The following is an 11922-nucleotide window of genomic DNA, read 5'->3' on the forward strand; positions in this document are numbered from 1 at the left end:
GTATACTAACAAAGCACAATTTCTTTAAAAAAATGGCAGGGGCCATGTGTTGGCATGAGCATAGTTAACATTCATAATGGAAGATAAGTCTCTAATGATAGAACAGAAGACAGAAGCAGGTGGATACATGGATACATGTTTCTGAGACTGGGATACAAATGAGCTCACGACAGTAGGTGATCGAACTGGCAGCCAGAGCAAGGGGAAACTGGAGAACTATGGCAAACAGCCAAGAGACATAAGAGGCCACTATGTGGGTGGGTTGCAGGTAGGGAGGACAGGGTATTGAGAGGAGGAAAAGGCAGGCGAGACCACTCTGGAGGTCTACCAGGAGAAGCAGAGCAGACAGGCAGTTCAAGTTAAGAAGATGGAAGCAGCCTGGAGGCTGAGCATGTAGGCTGGAGCGCTCGGGTATGCAGCCTAGGATCAGGAGCACAAGGGTACTAGATATCTCGTGTGCACCACAAGAGCTGACACAGACTATTAACTGGACCAAAGACGGGCATCGGGTAAAGCTGACCTTGAAGAAGGAGCAGGTTAAGGGTCAGTATCAAGTGCTATTAACTTAAGTTCAGTCTTCAAGGAACTGTTAATAGTAAAGATATAGCTCCTTCTGTATATGCTGATGTTACCTCCTTAAGAAACAGAAGACACCGGAGATTAGATTAGTAAGCTTGAGTAATGAAGCTTACAATATGCCTGTGTTCAGCAAGGTAGCGCTGTATTCACTCATCTGGCTGGATTCATGGGAATTCGGGCTGCTAGTCTATTCTTTAAATCACTTCTGCTTTCCCACACTGCCAACATCAATTCTGTCATCGTCACTTTCACCGAATATTTTATTGGCCCACATTCTGTGAGCCAATCATGCTCCTACTTCCTACAATTGTTGGACGCTTTGACATGTAGCTTCATCAGTGTCTTTCAAATAATCTCTCAATTGAAGTAAAAGATTGAAGGTAATCAGATAAGATGGAAGTGAACAAGTGGTTAAATATACCCTGAAATGACTGATGGAAAAAGTAATAGGTCATAATGAGAGAGGAACAGAGAATCACAATAAAATAAAAAATAAAGGAAACAAACAACCAAGACGGGAATTAAAATGACAGGAATAACCAAGAATAAAGGATAACAAGATAAAGTTAAAAAAAAGAAACAACAAAAGTCCCAAATCATAACAAAAAGCATCCCATGCAAGTATGATGTGATACTTTGACACTATGGTGTAAGTTATGACGGTCTTGATTGTGATGTTCATAATGAAAACATTTCAGTAGGCCTAGTAGTAGTAGTAGCAGTAATGCTGCTCTGGTCTGATCACCACCAAGGAGAGACACACACTGGTTCTCAACAGCACCTGCAACTCCTGCCTTATTGTCAGTTGCTCCTCCTACTCCAGGAAACAACAATTAAACATCAGTCAAGCACAAAATGAACTTACAGCAGTGCTTAATCTGTCACTCAAAATAATGGCAATACATTAACAGTGAACAAATGAATATACTAAGTGAATGTGCCTGCTTTCTAACTGTCTATAATTCATTACATCCTTCAAACGTTAGACACAAATCACCATAAAAGGAGCCTAAAAGTAGTTATGGGAAAAGTGAGGCTTTCTCTACATTGACACCTACTGGCCACTTTTTGCTTTGCTATTGTCACTACTACCACTGATTCAAAACAACAGCCACCTCAAGGTGCTTCAATTGTAAGATAAAGATCCAAAAATATTAGATGTAGCCCCAAAAAGCCCTTTGAACAAGCACTTGGCGACAGCAGAAAGGAAAAACTCCCTTTTAACGGGAAGAAACTTCAGTAGAACCAGCCTCAGGGTGCTGCAGGAAAAAGAGGCAAAATATAGGAGAGAGAGCTAGAGTTGAATAATTTCTAGATAAAGATTGCACAACTCTAAACAAAATAACATATAGACCAACGACTGCAGGAACCAGCATGTGAGCAGACACATCCTTAAATTTGCCAACGACACCGTCATCATTAGTCTGCTAAATACTGAGAATACACTGAGAATGCCAAGGACGTGGTGATCAGTCTCAGAAAGCCCCCTCACCCTCGACTGCAGAGCAACATCAAGAGTAAAGCTACTGAACTGGTGGAACAATATAAATAGCTTGGAATGGTCATTGATAATAATTGAAAATTTGACACTAATCTAGAAGCAGTGGTCAAGAAGCGCTATCAACACCTCTCATTTTTAAGGAAGTTGCATGTTTTCAATGTCAACAGAAATATGATAACTCTTTCATTGAATCAGTTTTAACATTTTCAGTTATTTCCTGGCTTGAAAATGAACAAATGACAGCATACAGAGTACTGGAACAAAATGGTGAAAGTAGCCAGTAAAGTAACAGGTCTCCCACAGACCACACTGCCTGCTGTATATGAGCAGCAGGTAGCACGAAAGGCTATTGTTGAGAGTCAGACTCTCCCCCTGCACAGAAAATCTGAACTGCTTCCTTCAGGCTGCAGATACAGAACACCAAGAATAAGGTGTAATAGGACCAAAAGCTCTTTTGTTTCCAGTAAAATAGCAGTCCTAAATCAGTTTGTGATACCTCTACATTACCTTGTACCATTTTTGTGTTTTTACAAATTTTACAGATTTTTACTGGATTAAAAATCACTGACTGTGTATCATTTTTCATATTTTTTATAATGTGGATGTGAACGATTTCTCGAGAGCCAGTCTTGGTGCGTATTGTGTTATGTTTACTCTGATAACCACATAGGTTTTGTGGGTTTGATTGTCTACAGCATCTGCAACGTGTAGCCAAATAATCACAGGATTTTTTTCTTTATGGTGAAATGAAGCGCAAATGAATGTATTGTGTATGAATGAGTGAAAAATCAAATAAGAATGTCATACGTATAGATTTTTACTCAAAATCCAGCCTTGGAAAAAAAACTGTTTCCACTTGTTGCAGGTATATTTTGGTGTTTTTTGCCCAGATATAAAGGTGAGAATATACAACAGCTAGTGTTCCGCTAGTGGAACGTGCGCCCTTTGAATGAATGCATCAGTGAGGTATCATTTAACCCCTACAGTTTCATTAGCAGTTGCACTGTGGTTATTATGGCTTACGCTAACCCAGCTGTAAATAAATTTCCACACTGTGGATTAGACTTAAGTTTTCTGGAAGTTTGAAATGTCATCAGGTTTTTTTCTGCACCAGCAGGTCAAAATGGGGGTAAAATGTATCAAGGTCCCTACTAACTACAGTCATGTGACTTGGGTGTTTTGAACTGCACTTAAGAGCAGTGGTTCAAAACATCTGAACTTCATAAACATCAGTGTGGACTGTATCATCCCTACACATAAGGGTCGGACTGATTTTGGCAATTCTTGGGTCCAAACTAGATGGAAGCCAAGTGCAGCCTGGAGGAGAGATGAGAAACAGACAACTGAACCAAATCATAATCTTAAAACTAGCACCAGACTGCCTTGAGGATCTCATGAAAGACTTGAAAGCAACACACATACAACACAGTTAAGAGTATGATTCATTGTGTTTAGAGATCATGGACCTCCCTGTGACAGGGCCCCTTTAGCTTGAAGAAGAAGCACAATTCAAAAAGCATGTTCTACAACCACTGCTTTGAATCCTTGTCGAGATCCATTTTTTTAAGGGTCTTTATTAGGGTGACATCACTATCACTAGGCAACGGGAAGACCTTGAAAATATATACTGCATAAAATAAGACAAAAGGTTAATATTGCTAGCTCTGTTTTTTTAAAGATTATTTATTTGGGGCATTTTTGCCTTTAATGGACAGCTAATTCAAAGCTAATTTTATCGTCATCTCAGCCATATACACATATGCAAAAAGACAAAATTACAAAGCTCCAACAAACAAAAACAGATATTGTTTCAATAGACCAAGTACAAAAAAAGAAAATGCAAAAAGAAATACCCCCAAAATATATTTCCTTTATTACACATAGTATGGAATGAGATTTGAATTGACCAAAGATGTCCTGGTTGTATGCACAGTACTGTGCAAGACACGCACACAACAGTGCTTGTTCTACTTAACTAATTCAGCTTTGATGGCATTTTTGGATAAGTATGCATGTGGCACGGCTGCAGGAGAAGCTGACGCACCGGACCTTCATCGGCTCATCACGCCGCTCTGCATAAGTAGTACTGGGTCCTGAGTGGGGTTGTTGTTGTGGGTAATGTGTGCGGCTGGCAGCGGGAGAGCTGCAGCCGAGTGTATACAGCAATCGTGGTGAAATAATAAAGTATGCTGAAAAGCATGAACATGTCGTCGGGTCTGCCGTGGTTTGTTACAATCGATTATGTGAAAATGTGAAAATAAACTTTTTTTCTCCTTTTTAGCAGACCTGTAGTACAGTGGATTGTTGACAACAGAAACACACCTGCTTGCTTTGCTGATGTCCATTAATCATGAACTATTGCTCAACCTTTGATCAGGCCATCAAACAACAGGACAGGCCATCACTCAAAGACTTTAATTAGTGGTGAAGATAAAGGGAAGCTGGGGACAAACTAAAGGGCTTAAAAGCAGTCTGTTGTACTAAATTGATGTTTAAACAATACCAACCAAAAAAACACTTTTTGTTTCTGTGTGAGTCTCGTTGTATATAACTAAAATATATGATGATTTTTTTTTAACCAATACAATTACTTGCTGAATTATAGTTGCATGAGATTTTTTCTGGATACTTCAAATTTGCCGTCATTTTATTTGATCAGTTTTGAAACTTTTGGATTTCGTAATCTGTCCCAGTAGCACATCACAATTCTTGACAACAACTGCGCGATCACACGGAAAAACAAGCTCATTAGAGATCTCCCCTAGACTGCGGAATGACATACACTTTGTCAGTCCCAACACCGCTGTCACCACAGTGACACACTCATGTAATTAAGACACACTGGGTGCAAGGGAGCTTGTCTTTTCCCCTGCTAAATACTCATTAGAGGCACCTTTAAGGGTAATGTTAGCCTGTGTTGCAAAGCTGAGGGAAATGAGCTGACAAAACAGAGAGCTCCATGAGCTGTCATCTGATTCCTCCTGCACCAAGACCCTGAAGAGAACAAGGAAAAGCAGTCTTAAGAAACAGAGTCCACAGTTTTAGCTAATGATTTTTGCACCAGCATGGTTCCATATCAAAGAGGCAAAACTAGTTTGGTGAGAGTAAGGTCAGCAGGGCAAACAAATGTAATCCTTTTGATTAGAGGCAGACATCTTTCACATCCCAGACATCGTTGTGCCGACAGACCAAAGCGACTAATCTGCGTTATTTGGACACAGCGTGAAAACCACAGCAGTTCTGCACTTTATGAAAAAGTCAAGTCCAGTTTCTTCACAATTTGGAGACAGAGCAGACTGTGCAAGCTGTGGTGCACTGGTCACAAAGGAAACTGAATTTGGACAGACTGCATGACAGAAAAATCCTCAGTGTTGGCAGGAGAAACAAAAATTAATATTTGCTTATTAGTTCTCAAATACTAAACTGAATACTTTAAAACTAGAGTTAGTAAACAGACAGAATTTTTTTTGTACTTTTTAACTACTGCTTTTCCTACTAAATAACAGCAAACGGCTTTGATTAAACCATTTAATACTTTTGAGACAGTAAGGAGAGATTATAACTGACTATTAAAAGTTTAACCACAAATGGTGTGAAGTTCAGACACCACTTTTTAAACTGGACATTTTTAATACCCCTCCCTGACCTACACACTTGCACCACTAATACAGATAAATGCACATTAGTTGCACAGTGGGGAGCAATGACAGTTTAGTGTTGCCAACTTTTCCACTGAACATCAGCTACATGTAAAGTAGTCTGTGGTTCCTAATTAATCCCTTCTCTCTTTATCTTTTCCTTGCACTCTACAGTGACGCAGAGCTGCGAGGATGAAAGATTAGAACATACACTCCCCAGACATTTTATTAGGTGCATCTGTTCAACTGCCCATTAATGGAAATATCAAATCAGCTGATATCATAGTGGCGACTATGATGCAGACATGGTCAAGATGACCAGCTGAAGGTCGAAATGACCACCAAAATGAGGAAAAAGATGATTTAAGAGAAACTGATTTGAGTATTTCAAATACTACTGAGCTACCGGGATTTTCTTTATTAACCATCTCTAGGGTTTATAGAGAAAAGAGAAGATTTTTAGTAAGCAGCAGTTATCTGGGTAAAAATGCCTTGTTGATGCCAAAGGTCAGATAAGATTGGCTAGACTGCTTCAAGGTGATAGTAAGGCAACAATAACGCAAGCAACCACTCGATCCCACCAAGGCATGCAGAAAAGCATTTTATGAACACAAGGCATGTTCATGACATAAAGCAGATGGGCTGCAGTACTCCTATCAGCCTAGAACAGAAACCTGAGGCTGTAACCAAAGGTGGACAAGAGAAGACTGGAAAGCATTGTGTGGACTGATAAGTATCAATTTCTGCTGCAACATTCAGATGGCCGTGTCAGAATATATGAGTATGAATCCATCCTGCCTCGTATCAACAGTTCAGGCTGGTGGTGGGGGTGTAATGGTGTGGGAGGTAATTTTTTGGCACACCTGGGTATTGTTGCTGACCACATCCATCCCTTTATGAGCATAGTGTACAAATCTTCTGATGACTGCCTGCAGCAGTATAACATGCCATGTCACAGAACTCAAATCATCTCGAACTAGTTTTCTTGAAAAATAGAGCAGGATGTGGAGGAACAGAAGACTCATAATCATACCTGCACCAACTGTGTGATGTCATCATGTCAGTATGTCCGAAATATCTGATTAGTGTTTCAAGGTCTTTGTTGAATCTATGCAATGAAAACTTAAGACAAATCTGAAGGCAAGAGCGGGTCAAACGCAGTACAATCAAGGTGTACCTAATGAAGTGGTAGGTGAGTGTATATTTAAATTAAATACCACATTCAAGTTAAATAAAAGCTCTATATTTTCCAAGAATTTCTTGTCCATAAACAAAAAAAATATCACAGCAATTACTTATGGACTTCTACATTTGGAAGCGAGTGCTTTCTTCTTTAATTAGAATGCCATTATAGGAAAATCAGCTTTTTTCTCTTCTACAAATCAGGTTAAATCTTTGAAAACCTACGATCATAAACGCAACTTGACTCCTTTATGTAATATGACTGATGTATGCTACAAGAGCAGCTCCACCCCCTTTAACACCACTTAAAATCTTATGACCTATTTTTTGTGCTAGTCATAAAATCCGAAGGGTAATTGCAGTTCTTCAACATCACATGCACGTGACTGTATGACTGGCTGTAAAATAATTCCTGGAACACATGTTGCGTAGTCATGGTAGAAGCTGTTTTGGTACTGATCTGTCCATATTAATCATGGGGTTTGTCTGTGTGTGGTCTCATCTAGCCATCCTCTAAAGGCCCAATATAAAACCTCTGCAGTCCCTTAACATTATAACTAAGCACTCTGATACTGAAGGGATCCAACCAGATAAGCATGATACTAAGGACAGTGCTTATTTTATTTTTATTTTTTTGGCGTGTGTGTTTTGTTTTGTTTTTCCCCCTCAGGAGGTAGCACTTGAGTGCACAGTCAGGCAGGAGACTCTTCAGCACACATAAACGTCACTGGGGATCAGGAAGGAAACTCAGCGGGAGTCTACACTGTCATATGGTCATGGAAACTGCCCAATACAGGTGATATTTAAGGAGCCAACCAGGGAGAGGAATTTCCCTCGAGGACAGATATGCAGGGAGTTGTAACTAGAGATGGCAGCGGTAGAGCAAGGTGAAGATAAACAGGATTAGCTGAGAGAAGTGCTGAACAAAATAAAGGTCAAAACCATTAAAAAACCCACACAGCTCATTCATGTTTAGAACATGTTCATTAACTCAATGCAGATTCACACACCTCTGCAGAGCTGAGTAGGCATTAACCAGACAGCACAAGCAGCTTCAGCAAGACTTTGTACATTTGTGCATGTTGTATATCTCAGCTGAAACACATAACTGCCAAACTGCAGGGTTAACATAAAATGATAGGACTGTTAGTTTTGTTTATTTCAGTCGGGGGCATCTCAAACATCAAAGAGATGCTTTGGTAGTGGAGATATGCTGCATTGAGCCTGGTCTTCAAAGAGCTCAGCATTCATTCAGTGAATACCTTTTGTCAGCAGGATATTCACACGATCCTCTGAAGTGACCAGTTGCTCTCATCTATTTAAAAAAAATCCATGAAATGAACCACAGAGATCTGCAGTATAAAGTAACACAAAAGCCAGGATGCCCCCCACCCCACCACGCACCCACCCACACACACTCACACACACACACAAAGAGAGAGATGTTGCTTTCACATGAAATGAACCTGAGAAATTCTATTAATGAAATAGCTAACCTGATCTATGAAGCGGTCACTTACTTTTACTGGCGTTCATCGAAACATCATTCCCACCTTTCAACAGAGTGTGCAGTACACGGCACTCATGACCAAACCTCAGTGATTACTGCATGTCAGTGGTTTTCTAAGTACAGCTCTAGATACTTCGCTTATTAAATACAAGATGAGCCTAACGCTTCCAAAGAAGAAGCAAAAGGGCCACTATCAGTGCTATGGTGAATGTATGAAGCATGAGGAAATTATATAATAACTGTTATTAAAACCATTTCAGTGACATAAGCCTTTCACAGTAGTCCTATTAGAAAGTCATGCTGCAAGACCCTGAATGCCAGACCTTCAGTTATGTGGAGTATTTATCTTGTGTCATGGTCACTGCTTGTTTTAAAAAACTTCCACATCTGCTACGTGTTACTCGACCCTCCTCAAGGATTAACTTTTGGCAAGAAAACCACAGGTGTAATCAATGACATTAATAAGTGCAGCTGCAATTTAAATTAGCATCCAAATGGTTCTGCTATTGTACACCTGGCTCATTAGGTCTTGTAATTGAACTGAGCCATCATTAATTTCACTACTTCCACCTGCGCTTCTCTGTGTCTTAAAGAGTGATAGAAGAAGTATTCACATCCAGTACTCACTATATAGATTGGCTCCAGCTGCTAACTTTATATTATATATTATATACTATATTATATAATTACATATATTATATTTAGTTAGGCGCGATCTTTTATAAACTCCACATGTGTTTTGTAGTTGTCAAATAAGTGGAAAGCAAAGTAATTCTGTGTGAAATTTAGAGAAGTTAAAGTGTATTTGCATAAATATAACTGGGTAAACTGTACTATGTCTGGCTCTTCTCCACAACTTCTCCTTGTTATGTGCTATTATGTCGGAAAGCAATCGCATGCTGTATAACTCACCGCTGTGTGGACTCTCGAAAGCCTTTTTCTTTGAACTCTGTTTGGCTCTGTCGGAGTCCTGTCTGCTCAGGACCTCGGACAGCGACTGCCGGGAGCTCTGCCGTGCGGTCTGGTTAGAAACGTTGAACCGTGTTGCCCTTTTCCTGGCTTTGCTATTGGCCCGGTCCGACTCCGGAGCGGACTGGCTTCTCTCCGGGTCATGGTTCTCCGGCTCTGAGCCGACTTTCACCAACGCGTTCCTCGTCCTAGTTAGAGCAGAAGTCACCGAACCCATCGCTAATTGAAAGTTAAACGGCTCAGTTGAAAACGGTTACTCTGAATTTCATTTTACCCAAAACCTGTTGAAAGTGGCCAACAGTGAAAAACATGCACTTCAGCTGTAAGCTTGGGACTTCATCGTAAAGTTACATTCAAAAGAAATAAAACTCCGCACTTTGACCGGACCGTGTCTGCATCTTCCTCGTTTTCTGTTTCCTCCGAAAGACACGTCATCTAAAGTTCCTCCTCTGTCAACAAAAGCGCGGATCTCCCGGGACAGGGAGGCGAAAACAAGCGGCAACAATTAACCAGCAAGGTATCCCGAGCTGTTAAAACCAGCAGAGATTTAGCTGCGCTGACATAAATGTTAATTGCATCATCACAAATTACCTGTAGATTCCCTTCGTCACAGGCGCCTTTTAATAGAGGCCCATCTGCGAAAAGTGATCGCGAGATTTGGGCGTGGTCAAGAAAATGAAGGTGTAGTTCCTGGCTACTTCAATAATTAACCGGAGGGAAGAGGGGTGCAGTTGTCTCAATCACTTTTTACATTTGCAGCAGCATTTCTATCAGTTTTTAATTAGAACCATGGGTCAATGATTGTTACACGAAGTTTAACTTTCACTAATTAATTTAAATGAAAATCCAAAGCTCATAAGCTACATATTAACCAACTATGATTTTAAGCTGAAATTAAAATGAGTTATCACACTTATTCAAACATATTATATGTTTGTGATTGAAGACCAACACACATGATTAGGGAAGCATCAGTGTCACCGTGAAAAAACAGTCTGCTGCAGGAGTCTGGATACTTAATGCACTGAAATCAGTTGACCTCATTATACTTGCACCACAGTGACCCCATTGAAAAACTATTATGTAACACTGTGGCTGAATGAGATGGAGCTCGTGTTAACAGCTTCATGTTATAAGGTGACCTGAAATCCCAGTCTGAAGTAACTATACCTGCCAGATATGTCCTGGGGGTACAGAATATTATATTTCACTCGTAAGAAAAAAAGTGTAGTTTCACAAACATTAAAGTAGATGATCCTTAAGTTACACTTCATAAATTAAAATGTGTCATTAAATGTTAAGGTCTAATTTTAAGATTAACTGTGTGTAGTTTTGTTATATTTACTTCATATATGTTGTAGTCGATCCTATCTCGGCCTCAACCAGACCAGAGCTTTTGATCATATCACATGACTTTTATCAGCAGATGACACATAACTGTCGCATAATTTTAGATTTTTAATTATTTTTTCAGAGCCTAAAACAGTCAAAAAAAAAAAGAAGAAGAAGAAGTCCACCTTAACTTAAAAGTTTAGTCCAATACTATTTCTTCATTTTGGAAACAGCAGCTGAAAAATAATCTCAGATTCTATTGTATTAGTGAATGTTGTATTAGATTTTATTCATATGTAGGGATTAACAAGCACATTTGCAGCAGCCATCACTCCTGTGTTCCAAAGGCACATTGTTCTAACTAATTTGATTTTACTATATTAAAAGGCCAATAGGTCGTGTGGTACCTGTTGTGTTAATAAAAGGTGCAATAAAAAAGATGCAATAAATGCCGTTAGTTGATTATCAAAAGTAAAAATAAAACTTTTGTTATGCTTAAAAATATCTCTGTTATGTGTTACAGGCACTACAGCACTATACTATAGTTACCATAGTATAGTAACTAAGAGAGGACTTCACTCTCAGATTGCAGGCTTACTGGCTGAGCCTTCAGCTTTCAGGCCCCTCCCCTAAGGCACAAACTCTCAGTCTGGATTTGGGAGACAAATACCCTACTTACATTCATACATTTAAAATTCAACGTAAAACTTTATTTTTTCACAAAGCTTATAGTTTGGGTTGGGTCAGGTGATCCTAAACCATCCCTTAGTTATGCTGCTATTTGCTCAGGTCACTGGGGTTTTCTTTCTTCACTTTATTCCATATCATTAACTTTTGTGTATTTCTAGTATACTGAGAGCTGTCTCCATTACACTGATTCCTTTTTCACGTGTAAATACTTTTAGAACAAAGGTGGTAGGGTGTGATTAGTTGAATCCAAAGACCTCACTGAAGCCCCTGAATATGAACTGTGTCTGGATGTAAAATAGTAAAATTAGTAAAATAGTCGCTGATAAACATTATAGCTATATAATGTCTCCATCAATACTGCTTGTATGATAACCAAATCATCACGACCTGAGAGGAATCCTTATGCTTAGTAAGGCAGTAGTAAATTATCACAGCATCACAATAACAGGAGTTAGTGTGTGGGATAACTGTCCATCAATACGTAACTGCACAAACATTTGTGCAATTTTTTTTTTTTAAAA

General features: G+C 39.4%; 1 protein-coding gene across 1 annotated transcript in view; it reads right to left on the reverse strand.

The window, feature by feature from the left end:
• Window positions 1–9952, reverse strand: part of pde1cb (phosphodiesterase 1C, calmodulin-dependent b) — a 105906-nt gene extending 95954 nt beyond the window's left edge. Inside the window, exons 1-2 of the mRNA XM_039602105.1 lie at window positions 9756–9952; window positions 9323–9567 (exon numbers count right to left, since the gene is read on the reverse strand). Coding sequence (XP_039458039.1) covers window positions 9323–9567; window positions 9756–9814 — 304 coding nt within the window. The 5' untranslated portion in view covers window positions 9815–9952. The remainder of the gene's footprint in view (window positions 1–9322; window positions 9568–9755) is intronic.
• Between the last annotated feature and the right edge of the window lie 1970 nt (window positions 9953–11922).

Source organism: Oreochromis aureus, linkage group 18 (assembly GCF_013358895.1).
Source record: "Oreochromis aureus strain Israel breed Guangdong linkage group 18, ZZ_aureus, whole genome shotgun sequence".
In the NCBI taxonomy this organism is placed as follows: Eukaryota; Metazoa; Chordata; class Actinopteri; order Cichliformes; family Cichlidae; genus Oreochromis; species Oreochromis aureus.